This window comes from Leptopilina heterotoma, unplaced genomic scaffold (assembly GCF_015476425.1).
Source record: "Leptopilina heterotoma isolate Lh14 unplaced genomic scaffold, ASM1547642v1 Lhet_71, whole genome shotgun sequence".
In the NCBI taxonomy this organism is placed as follows: Eukaryota; Metazoa; Arthropoda; class Insecta; order Hymenoptera; family Figitidae; genus Leptopilina; species Leptopilina heterotoma.
In genome coordinates, this window is record NW_025111165.1 from 376553 (window position 1) to 389276 (window position 12724).

Genomic DNA, 12724 nt, shown 5'->3' on the forward strand with positions numbered 1-12724 from the left:
TGTCTCATGGAATTATCGGCGTATTTACTTTTTACATTTTTATTTCTTTTTTTGGGTATTTTTTGCATTTTTGTTTTAGTTTAGAGAAATTTCTATCCGAATGTAATTTCGATAATTGATGTTGTTATTAATTTCTCGAAGAAATTTTGTCTTTTTGTTTAGAAATCTATATAAGAAAATAATGTTTGCACTCAATTGTTTTTTTTAAGGGAATAAATTGAGTAGAAATTTAGTAATTTTCTTCTTTTGCGTATTTTCAGGAGAATGTGAAGAAAAAAGAGAGGTGACAAAAAAATGTACTCACCCGTTAGATGACTGCCAGTGAATTCGAAGTCGTCATCCTGGTCCCAATGCTTCAGACTTAAATTGGACAGTGATGTGGCGTTGGCGAATTCCAAGTTTGCGAAATGCCAGTCTAATATTTGTCGGTCCTTCGAGGATAAATATACATCGCTGCAAGAGATAAAGAAACAATTTTGAAATTAGATCGATAAATTCAATTTAAATTCAAATTCAAATGTACAATTAGAAATATTCAAAACATAAGTGAAACATATCTTTACAAAATTTATTACGAAATAATTCCTAATTGGCCCTCTTTTAATTAATTAAAGTTAATTGGGTAAATAATTAAAAAATTAATTAATTACCTAAATCAATTAAATTTAAATTAACTTTAAATTAAAATTATCGAATTCTACGACGATAATTCCTATAAATAAATAAATTAAATTAAAATTAAATTAAAGTGTAAATAAATAAATTAAATGGAAAAAATAAACAAAATAAATTAAAATTGAATTTTCTGTTATTATTTAAAAATAACAAATCTTGAAATTCGTAATAAAAATAAAAATACAAGATTGTTAATAGTTTTTGAAGAAAAATTTCTTTAAACACAAACCTTGGAGGAGAGGCTTCTAATTCTTGAAGCTTAGCCTCAATTTCTTTCTGTTGTTCCGCAAGCTGGTCCCACTCCTTTAAAAAATAATATCAAAAAAATTAGAAACAATAATAACAAAACATGCATAATACAAAATAGAAAATCGAAATAATGTTCAGAATGAAAATTTTACTTACTTTACAAACATTATGCAAGTCACGCAATTTTGACCTCAAAACGAACTCCTGCGTAATATCTCTTGCTTGTTTACTGTCCTGTGTTTCTTTATATTGTTTATCTAATTCAACCAAACGTTCCTTAATAGCAATCATCTGGAAAAAAAATTCACCTATTTTAGTCAAATATTTTTTTTTGATAAATAAGGATTCCCACAAAAAATTAATTTCTTTTTTCCCTGGCTTTTCCTTGATTTCCAGGCAAAATTAAGATTTTTAAAAAAATCCAAATTCAAACCTTTTTGAAATTCAACAATTTAATATTATTATAAAACATAATAAAATTCTTAGAAAGAATTCAATTATTTTTCATAAATAATACAATTTTTCATAGAATTTCAATTATTTTTAATACAATTTTAACCCTTAAACCGCACACTTACGAATCCATCCTTAAACCGCACACTGGGTGTGCGACACCCAGGGACTTTTAAGTGTGTTTTCCAAGCTGGAATAGGATATTTTTTTTTGGAAAAATTATCTTATATAGCTCAGTACATCTATTTTGAAGGGTGCGGTTTAAGGGTTAAATAAATTCCTCTAAAAATTGAAATATCAATTATTTTTAAAAATTCATGCTAAACACTTTTAATATTCAATTATTATCTAAAATTTTAACTGAAATTCATTGCAGGAATTCAGTTATTTTAACAATTAATAAAATTTTCCTCGTGAATTCAATTATTTTAAAAAAATCTAATAAAACTCTTTACAGGATTTCAATTATTTGGAAAAAAATTGGATAAAATTCGTTGCAAGAATTCAATTATTGTTATTATAAATAATAAACTTATTCACAGAATTTCAATTATTTTTAATTCAATTTTAGATAGATTCCTCTAAAAAAATTAAAAATTGAATTATTTTTTAAAATTTTATTGAAATTCTTCGAAAGAATTCAATTATCAATTATTTTTAAAAATCCATGCATAAACGCTTTTAATATATCAATTATTATCTAAAATTTTAACTAAAATTCATTTTTAAATAAATTTTTATTAAAAAATCATTATCTTCATATTTTATAAAAATTTAAATTTCCATAAAATTTTCAAACAAAAATTAAATTATTTACAAAAATTTTAGTAAAATTCATTACAGGAATTCAAATATTTTTAAAATTAATAAAATTTTCTTTGTGAATTCAATTATTACATTATAACAATTAATAAAATTTTCCTCATGAATTCAATTATTTAAAAAAAATTGTAATAAAATTCTTTACAGGATTTTCATTATTTAAAAAAAATTTAATAAAATTCATTGTAAGAATTCAATTATTTTCATAAATAATAAAATTTTTCATATGATTTCAATTATTTTTAATACAATTTTAAATAAATTCTTCTAAAAAATTAAATATTGAATTATTATCTTAAATTTTATTAAAATTCTTCGAATGAATTCAATTATTAATTATTCTTAAAAATGCATGCTAAACACTTTTAATATTCAATTATTGTCTAAAATTTTAACTAAAATTTATTTTTAAATAAATTTTTATTAGAAAATTCTAAGAGAATTCAATTACATTAAAAACAAAAATAAATAATTATTTTATTGAATAAATAAATGTTAATAATTAATTTTCAAAGATAATTGAAATTTTTAGCAGAATTTCTTTAATTAAATAGAATTTATGTGAAGAATTGTATTACTTTTGAAAATAATTGAATTTTAATTTGAGGTTATGTTGTACGCATGGCGCCTGTAAAATTAAATTACATTGAATCCTTTAAATATTCCACTCTAAGAATAAAAATACATAAAAATCACTCACTATTTTCAATTTACTATATTTCGATTCATTTTATTCATCCCGATAAATAATTTAATTGGAAATATATATTTAAAAATTACTAAAATGAAAAGCAAGTAAATGTCGAATGACGCATTACTTAAATCTGTACTAATTACACTAGATGGCGCTATTCTTTTTCAAAATTTTGAACACTATTTCCCCCATTACAATAAATGTTAATTAATTAAAATTACACAAGAAAAACGAAAAAAAAATCCTAATTTGTTGTGCGACATTTTGGGACTATAAAATATTTTGTAATTATATTGTACTTATAACTGCGAAATTAGATTTACCTGGAATCCTTTAAATATTCTACTCCAATAATAGAAACACTTATATATCTCACTCACAATTACTTTCTTGATTCACATCATTAAACATGATTAGTAATTTAAATAGATATATTCTTTCTAAATTAATTTAAAAAACAATACAGAAACGACACACAAGTAAATGTAGACGGGGCGGTCTTCTCGATAAATGGCGCCAAAAGTTATTCATTAGTTAAATCTATTTACGCTAGATGGCGCTATTTTTTTGAATTTTTAAACAATTTTCCCGCCATTTATTACAATAAATATCAATTAATTAAAATTACGCTAGATGGCGCTATTTATTTGAACTTTTGAACAATATTCCCGCAATTTATCATAATTATATTATTATAATCTACTATAAATATAATAATATAATCATATTATTTATTACTAAAAGTAAACAAAATTTTCTTTCATGCTTTTAATATTCAATAATTATTATGTAAAATATAACTGAAATTCATTTTTAAATAAATTTTTATTAGAAAATTCTAAGAGAATTCAATTATTTAAATACAAAAATAAATAATTTATTGAATAAATATAAATATATCTATTCATTACGATTTATTACGTGATCGGGATAAATTTTAATTTACGGTTCAAAATATTTCTCAAAACAGTAAAAAAATATTTATAAATACTAATTATTAATTATTAATATATAAAAAAGTGTAAATTGTTTGTAGACAATGATATTTTTAAAATTAATTTTTATAAAACATTGGAAGAATTTGAACTTTCAAAAAGAAACGAAATACTTTTTGACGGAAATATTTTCATAAATAAAAAATTGCAAAATAAAAAAACAGAAAGTAAATAATAATTAAATAATAATTAATTATTATTGTTTAAAAAATTATTTAAAAGAAAAGAAAAAAAAATCTTTTCTCTATTATTTAGAAACTATAATTAATTTTCTATTTATATAGATGCAAAATTGTAGTAAAAATTTAATTTGAAGAAGAAATAAATAAATTTCGCTTCATTTGAACGATTTGAACATTCAGAACTTTAGGATCATGAAAAATTATTAGAAAAATTTAGTATATGAATTGACGTGATTATAAAAATTTCCCCAATTGTTTTACAATAAAATTATTCTATTTCTAAGAAGTAAAAAAATGAAATACTAACTCTATGTTGATTGGCTATAAGTCGTCCTTGCAAGGCCAGGTATTGTCCAAGATGAGTAACTTGTCTTTGTTTAACACCCTGCTCTTGTAATCTTATCACCCATTCGAGAGCTTGTCCCAAAGAAACTGGACGTGTTGGAGTTGGTTGCGTTGCTCCACCAGCATTATTATTAACATAATTAAAATCTAAATGATGCGAAAGATACGAAGTTGCTTCTAGTAAACGATTAAATTCTCTTTCGACCATTTCGTCCTTATCTTTTGGTACCTGAAAAAAATTTATAATTTATTTATAATTTATTTATAAATTTATTTATTTATTAATATTTAATCAAATTTATTCTAAAATTGTACAAAATATTTTAATGTAAAATTATAATAAATTTTAAATTGCAAAAAAGGAGAATAGACAAAAATATTTGAAAAATGAAAACTATAAATAACTTAAATGTTTGTGAAAAATTTTGAAAATTTTGAAATAAGAAGAATTATTAAAATAAATAATAATAAATTAGAAACTTAAATTTTATAATTTCTTTCTTTGAATTATTATAATTATCTCTAAAACTTATTAAATGAAATCACATTTAGGTTTTAATTTGAATTTGTTATTGAAGTTTTCAAATTTTCTAGAGATAAAATTAAAAATTATACTTACAGTTTGACCGTCACTTTCATATAGGGGGCATTTTTGTCTAATTTTATGCAATTCCATATTAATTTGTTTACTGAGGGTTGTTACAGGATTGCCACCAAGACCAGTAACAACCATTGCCCCCAAGTCGGCAATGTAGGACGATTTTCGAAATGTTGCAATTCGTCCACCTACTCTGTCCTGCAAATAATAAAAAAATTAATTTAAATGTTAGATTTAAAAATTAAATTCAAAAGACAAATTTAAAAATTAAAATTAAATGTTAGATTTAAAAATTAAATTTAAATGTTAGATTTGAAAATTAAATTCAAATGATAGATTTAAAAATTAAATTTAAATGTCAGAATTCAAAATAAAATTTTCAAATTTTTATAAAATTGAACAAATAAAAAGTAACATTTAAAAGAAATAATTATCAATAAATGAAGAAGCAATGTTTACTTACTCTAGCTTCCAAAACAATGACCTCCAAGCCAAATTGTTGCATTTGTTGAGCTGCAGCTAAACCTGCAATTCCTGCACCAATTACTATTACTTTGCCTAATTTCTTCGTTGGAATTGGCTGCAAAAAACGATTTTTTTTAATTAGTACCGCTAATTTCTCAATTTACAATTATATGACTTTGTTTTTTTTAAAATTAACACTACCTTGAGTCGTTTAAATACACCAAAATTAATGAATCCGTGTCGTTCTAGAAAAGCATGAACTCGTCGTGCAAGAATTGTGTCACTATTATAAGGCGCCTCAATTTGAGGCAAGGCATTTTCAAAAATGAGTTGTTGTTTTGCATTTTCCAACCATATTTGCAACTGTAAATTAATGACAAACATTATTAAAAACTCAATTTTTAATCTAAAAATTTAATTAATAATTAATAATTTACAATCTTTCGACTACTAAATAATAATTCAATAATTATATTAAGTATTCGGATAAATTATAATTAATCAAATTACTTCAAAGTAATTAAATAATTTCTGTGAAATAATTATTTCATAGAAATAATAGAAATAGTAATTGAATAATTTTCAATATTAATAATCGTTGTATTCCAGTAATCTGTTCGCAGTCAGAAGTTAGTTTTTGTTCGCTTCTTTGTTTCCTACCTTTTTTAATAATTTTTCTTTTTAATTAAGTATTTTCAATTTCAAAATTAATAATTATTGAAAATAATTGAATTCTTGCAAAGAATTTTATCAACAAATTTGAGAATAATTGAATTTCTTCGAAGAATTTTATTATTTATGAAAATAATTGAATTCTTGCAAAGAATTTTATCAAAAAATTTGAGAATAATTTAATTTCTCCGAAGAATTTTATTATTTATGAAAATAATTGAATTCTTGACAAAAAAAATTGATTTCTTGAAATTTTATTGAAAATTATTGAATTTTTGTAAAGATTTTACTATTTAAAAAGAATAATTGAATTGTTTGAAAGGATTTTTAAAAATTTTAGAAAATAATTGAATTCTTTCGTGAAATTTTGTTAAAAGTTTTAAAAAAATTGAATTTTGACAAAAATATTTACCATTTATTAAAATAATTTAATTCTTTCAAAGAATGTTATTATTATTTATGAAAATCATTGAATTCTTGTGAAGAATTATATTTAAATTTTTGAAAATACAAACAATAATAATTAATTATGTACTTAATAAGTGTTTTTTTAATTTTGATTATGAAATTATTCAAATTTATATTTGAAAATAAAAACTTTTATATTATGCGAAATAATAACTAAGCTAGTAAAATAATTATAAATTTATAAAAATAACTAATAGAAATTAGATAATTACTATGAAGAATAAAAATTACTTTATAGAAATTATTTAATTACTCTGAAGTAATTCGATTAATTATAATAAATAATTAAAACAAGAAATAAATTTAAAAAAATGGGTTTAAAAGAAAAAAAATAGAGTAAAAAACTCACTAATCTGTTTCTAATGTGCAAAAAAACTTTTTGAGTCTGTGGAGGTCCATTGGAAACATCAGGAAAGCAAGCTGCTTCAGTTGATGTTAATTTATCGAAAGGAAGACGACTTTGAAATGCAGCACCTTCTAGGCCATTGAGCAATTCTTTCACTAAAGGAAAAAAATATTATATTAAAAAATGAAAAATGCAAAGTTTATCCTATTGACTGTTAGTTAAATGTAAATTTCGTAATAATTACCATGTGGATCTTCGTGATCACTGTCCTGATCTTCCTCCTCCTTCGTTTCACTCTTTGCCGGAATTGGTGGAGGAGCAGTTGCTACTGGTTCCGGATCCTTTTTGGTTTCTATTAAACCCTTCTTTTCCGGTGTTCCCAAACCAGTTTTTGATTTTTCAGAAGTATCGGAAGTATTTTCATCATCCAGTTGATTATACTTCTCCTCCATTTCTCTATATTCAACCTAAAATTTTTTTTAATTTTTAAAAATTAGAAGACAAAATTTTAAAGCGTAATTAACTATTATTTGGTTGAGTGTTAAATTAGTTTCTTAAATGTCACTTTAATTAGTAATTGGAAATAAAATACCTCACATTAACAAATTAATGAAAGTTACAAGTTTTGCTGTATTGAATAAATTGCATATTATTGGTAAACATTGCACCGAAAACGTATATTACACTATATTGTATCATTTTGAATAAAATATAATTCAAAGAAATTTACAAATATTAATAATCTACCCTGACAGAGACTCATTTTCAAAAAGTAATATAATATCAAAAATTATACTTAATCATACAAAGCATATACAAAATAAAAAAACACATGAACGGGGTCAAAACATAACCTCTTCAAATCGTAAACAACTCGGAACAGATACATTAAACTTTACAAACTTTTAAATGCATGACCACACCAAATTATGTTAATAAGTAATAAAATGTCATTTCTACATGTTAGAATAATAAAAATAAGATAATCATCGATGAATTGTTTAAATATATAAAAAATATTTAGTTACCTTTGCTCGTTTTCGGCGACTCATTTTGCCTCGTGCACTCTTCGAATACAGAGTTTGACTACAAGTAAATCACAAAACCCACACAATTCTTTCTTCTTTCACTTTAATCTTAATTCAAGACGTTACGATTTAAAAGTTTTATTAAATAAACTTTCAGTTTTTTTTATAAAAACTCAAAACTAGCATGATGTTTTCCGACGGGCACTAACACAATTGCACGAGCAGTACTGACAACGTTTAGAAATGAAAATCTGAACGTGGACGCAATGCGCATTCGCAAAGTTCCAGTTATGCCAACCTGCAACAATTTAAAAAGTAAACATAACCTTATTTTCTATTTATTATTAATTTCATTTATTTTGATTTTTCTATTCAATTATTTTTAATTAAAATTTAAAGTAATAGTACATAAATAATTAAACGACAGAAATTGAAAATTGAAACTACTTTCTTATTATTTGATTCGATTTCGATCTCAGTGTTTTTCATGTAAATAGGGGTTACATAACCCAAAATCCAGTTACAATAAACAATTTAATGTGAATAATTATCAAAATTTACAAAAACAGTTTTGCCTGCAGTCGGCTCTATTTTTGGTTAAGTCACGCAGGAATTGGAATTTACACCTGCCGTGTGTTTTTATTAAAAAAATTCCACACGTCGTATTATGGTGTATTTTGGAAAGTTGATGAAATTTTTGAAAATAAAATTCTCCTGTCATTTTGTGTTTATTAAATTTACTCTGGAATATTTTTGAGAACAATGACGACGGGACGACGAAGAGCATCACATTCAAATTCAGGGAATTCATTGTTCAATTCCTCCGGGAGTTTTCGATCTCGAACACTTAATTTTCGACCTAATTCCACACAAGAGGATCGAGGAGGTACGAGACCAACAGCTGTTCCAAGTTCAATTGGTCTTATTTTAATAACAGCAATTCTTCATATTTGTAAAAAATCCCTGCTCTTCGATACAAAATTAAAAGTTGCTTTATATCTCGGAGCTCTTTTTCTCGGCTCTATTGTTACCGATGCAATCAAGGTGCCAAGAAGTTATTTTTCCAGGTAAATTTACAATTTTTCAGAACAATAAATTAAATATTATGAGGTAAATTAAATGCGTAAATAAGATTTAGATCGAATTAATTAATTAAGAATAAACGATTCTTTTTTTAGATCGGATAATGCACTGAATCGGTATTTTATAAAATGGGCCTGGGGATGGCTGCTGACGACAATGATACCATGGGTTGTGTTAACAGTGCACACAATTGGTTGTGGTCGACGAATTATTTTAATAAAACACATGACGCGTTTGATTTTCGCCACGTGCGCTTGGATTCTTTGGATAAATTTGTTTCACTACATTGAGACAAATTTCGGAAGGTGCTACAATACGAAAGATATTCTTTTACAGGAGAAATCAAAATGCCTTCAAGTTGGTAAATTTTGGAGTGGTCTCGATATTTCTGGACATGCTTTCATTATAATTTACTCGAGTCTTATTCTTGCCGAGGAGGGTAGAAGTTTAATTGGATGGGAAGGAATAAAAGATTTAATAATACAAGAGGAACATACGAGAACAGTTGCAACGGAAAATAGTACGGGTCCATTGAAGAATTTATGTGATGAGGATTTTCAATTTTTGAAAAAAGCTTACAAAGTATTGACACCATATTTACGTGGTCTCTTCATAACAATGACCGTGCAACAATTATTATGGGACATTATGCTCGTGGCGACAATTCTTTATTATCATAATATGGCGGAGAAATTTCTTGGCGGTGTGGCAGCAATTTTCACATGGTACATGAGTTATCATTGGTTATTTAGAATGACAACATTGGGATGTACGTGCCCTGGACAGGGACTCTTTAAATATGCCGCTGAGCCAAAAATAAATATCGAGAATAATTCTCGTATGCGAAGAAATACGTTAAATAACACAAGAACGAGGTATGGATTTATCGGTGTATTGAGAAGTATGTTTTTTAATTAAAAAATAATATGACACCGAAGAAATAAATAAATGCTTTTCTAGACAAACTGCTGTGGTAATCAGGGAGTCTAAAAAAGTTAATTTAGCTTTAATTGAGAAAAAAAACGCAAAACATTTAGTACAAATAAATTTATATAAATAGAATTTGTCGAACCATGATTTAAGCATTTTACACTTTGGTGAGAATTAAGATTTTTATTTATTAATCGATTAATAGGGGAATTTATTTATTAAAGGGAAAATTGTGACAATTTTTCCGAGTACGAATTTTTTTGTACTCTGAATGCCATTTATTAAAATGTAATTTTTAATTATTTTAAATGATTTTAAATGATTAGTTATTTAAATTATTAAAATTCTAATAGTTTATTATTTTTTGGTGTCTGTGAATGTCATTACGAATTTAAAGAATTAAATTTCTTTACTTGTAAATAATCCAAACGCACTGAACAAATAACGAATAATTTTTTATATTATAATGAAAATTTGTAAAAGATTAACAAAAAATTCAAGTGAAAGTAATGAAAAAAAAAATTATTTCTTTATATATTTGTATTTGTCGTGTGTTTTTTCTTGGATTGTTATTTTATTGTAAATCTTTCAAATTGTACAGTTAATAATTTTAAAACATATTCCTGTTTTGCTATCAAAGATTTATCGCAGAATAATAGATATTTTTAATATACATTACATGATTCATTAAATCAATATACAATTGTTTCTATTATTCAGCAAAATGTAATTTCATGAAAAATTTGAAAATAAATTAATCAATTTGATACAATTAAATTTTGTTTAATTTCAATAATTTAAAAGAGAAAATACGAGTTTATAAAATAATTTTATTATTATAAAAAGAGGTACAAAATTTCACTCAAAATGTTTAAAAAAGAAACTTTTACAAAATATTCTTAAAAACTATTTTACATACATTTTTTTTCACAATCTTCTAAATCAGTAAATCTGTTTTTGTTTCCCATGCAACCTCCGTAAGTGAATTGTTCGCATTTTTTCTCTTTAGCATTAAAAGCGTATTTTTCTATTGAACCAAAACAAGGGCCTTGATCAATCGGTTGTGAACATTCTGAAATATAAAAAATTATTGAGTAAGATAAACATTTTGAAAATATAAAAGAATAAAATTAAATTTTAAATATAAGGAAAGAATTCTGGATGAAATTTAAATTCCAAATGTAAACGAATAAATTGAGATATAACCATTTGGGATTAATTTAGAATTTTTAACGATTATGTATAAATTTTAATTTTAACCACATTTTTCTTTATTTTACCTTCACAAGCATCTTGACAATCTTTTAATTCAGTAAATCTGTTTCCATTGCCATGACATCCGCCGTATTCAAATTTCACACATTTTTTTTCAGTTGAATCAAAGCCATAAGACGGAATAAATGCACGACAAGTGCCAATTTCAATTGGTTGCGAGCAAACTGTAAATAAATATTTAAATTAATAACAAATACAAAAAAAAATAAATAACAATAAATTAATAATAATAATATTAATAATAATAATAATAATTTAATAATAATTAATATTAATAATTAATTATAAATTAACAATCATTAATAACAATAATAATAAATAAAAATAAATTAATAACAAATAGCTGAATAAAATATCAAATAATAAAAATAATTATAATTTATTTATTTATTTACCAAAATAAACAAGATAATAAAAATATAATATTAATTATTATTAAATAATGTCAAATAGAAAACAATTCAAAAAACTTTAATAAAATATGAACAATTGAAATAAAACATAATTATTATAATTGAATAAGAAAAAAATATTTTTATATTAAATTGCTTTTCAATTAATTTTAATTTTAAATAAATATTTATTTACAATAAATGTTTATTACCGTCAGTAATGTTTGAATCCAATACAGCCGCTGAAGTAATTACTGTTTGTAGAATTAAAACACAAACAGAAAAAACACTCAAATGTAAAACTTTTGCCATTTTGATACTTTTACAACAAATTTGTTTGTAGAAAAAAATTTTCGACTGCCTCTGATGAAATGTGAATTGGAAATAATAGTTCAAGAATAATAGATCTGCTTTTATATAGAAAAAAACGAGATGTGGTGCGGGTATTTGGAAGAAAGAAAAATAAAAATAGAATTTCCGCTTTTTCTATTAAAAGTTCTAAGATGACGCATAGGAATATTTGATATTTGCTTTTTTTTACACTCGAATTTCTAAAACACACACTGCTGACATTGAAATTTCCATAAATTTATTTATTTCGAAAAAATATTATCTTTGGAGAACTTTATAAATAAAAAAAAAAAAAGAGTCTGTTTTTAGACGCGATGTTTCCAAGAAAGCACGTGTGCTGTCAAAAATATAATAAATTCGACTAAGAAAAATACAATCAAGTTCAAAACTTTTTTTTTTGTTCTATGAGATAAGAAAAATTTTATTCTGTAAATTAATTAATTTTGCTTTGAATTTACAAAAATTAAGGAAAATAAACAGATTTATTAATTTTTCTTTTTTGTTTTTAGTAAACTTTTTACAAAATACTTCAGAAAATTAATTAAAAATTTGTTTTCAACTTTGAATATTTTGAAAATCTCCGCCCGTTTTCATGGCTGCCAACGTACAAATTTCCCCTTGTTCAAAAGTTAGTTTACCATGTTTACGAAACTACGAACAATGTTATGTTTAATTTAAATAAATTACTAAATTCGCCTTTT

At 23.7% G+C, this 12724-nt stretch overlaps 3 protein-coding genes across 3 annotated transcripts in view; 1 reads left to right on the forward strand and 2 right to left on the reverse strand.

The window, feature by feature from the left end:
* Positions 1-8204, reverse strand: part of LOC122510611 (lysine-specific histone demethylase 1A) — a 265057-nt gene extending 256853 nt beyond the window's left edge. Inside the window, exons 1-10 of the mRNA XM_043625382.1 lie at positions 7993-8204; positions 7209-7431; positions 6968-7119; positions 5680-5841; positions 5477-5593; positions 5035-5211; positions 4378-4644; positions 1081-1215; positions 905-978; positions 305-453 (exon numbers count right to left, since the gene is read on the reverse strand). Coding sequence (XP_043481317.1) covers positions 305-453; positions 905-978; positions 1081-1215; positions 4378-4644; positions 5035-5211; positions 5477-5593; positions 5680-5841; positions 6968-7119; positions 7209-7431; positions 7993-8016 — 1480 coding nt within the window. The 5' untranslated portion in view covers positions 8017-8204. The remainder of the gene's footprint in view (positions 1-304; positions 454-904; positions 979-1080; positions 1216-4377; positions 4645-5034; positions 5212-5476; positions 5594-5679; positions 5842-6967; positions 7120-7208; positions 7432-7992) is intronic.
* Positions 8205-8554: 350 nt separating this feature from the next.
* Positions 8555-10782, forward strand: LOC122510623 (acyl-coenzyme A diphosphatase FITM2). Its single transcript, XM_043625396.1, has 2 exons — positions 8555-9059; positions 9171-10782. The coding sequence occupies exons 1-2, from the start codon at positions 8755-8757 to the stop codon at positions 9991-9993; spliced, it is 1128 nt and encodes a 375-aa protein (XP_043481331.1). The 5' UTR covers positions 8555-8754; the 3' UTR covers positions 9994-10782.
* A 33-nt stretch (positions 10783-10815) lies between these two features.
* LOC122510624 (BPTI/Kunitz domain-containing protein-like) lies at positions 10816-12375 on the reverse strand. The gene is made up of 3 exons (XM_043625397.1): positions 11885-12375; positions 11286-11444; positions 10816-11077 (listed from the first exon to the last, which is right to left on the reverse strand). Exons 1-3 carry the CDS (start codon positions 11982-11984, stop codon positions 10917-10919), a joined length of 420 nt encoding a protein of 139 aa, XP_043481332.1. The 5' UTR covers positions 11985-12375; the 3' UTR covers positions 10816-10916.
* Between the last annotated feature and the right edge of the window lie 349 nt (positions 12376-12724).

Excerpts from the sequence above, each read along its gene's own strand:
- LOC122510623 (XM_043625396.1), top strand. The coding sequence starts at position 8,755 with ATGACGACGGGACGACGAAGAGCATCACATTCAAATTCAGGGAATTCA. Across the intron at positions 9,060-9,170 it reads CCAAGAAGTTATTTTTCCAG|ATCGGATAATGCACTGAATC; the intron begins GTAAATTTACAA and ends TTCTTTTTTTAG.
- LOC122510624 (XM_043625397.1), bottom strand. The coding sequence starts at position 11,984 with ATGGCAAAAGTTTTACATTTGAGTGTTTTTTCTGTTTGTGTTTTAATT. Across the intron at positions 11,445-11,884 it reads GGATTCAAACATTACTGACG|TTTGCTCGCAACCAATTGAA; the intron begins GTAATAAACATT and ends ATTTATTTACAG. Across the intron at positions 11,078-11,285 it reads TTGTCAAGATGCTTGTGAAG|AATGTTCACAACCGATTGAT; the intron begins GTAAAATAAAGA and ends TTTATATTTCAG.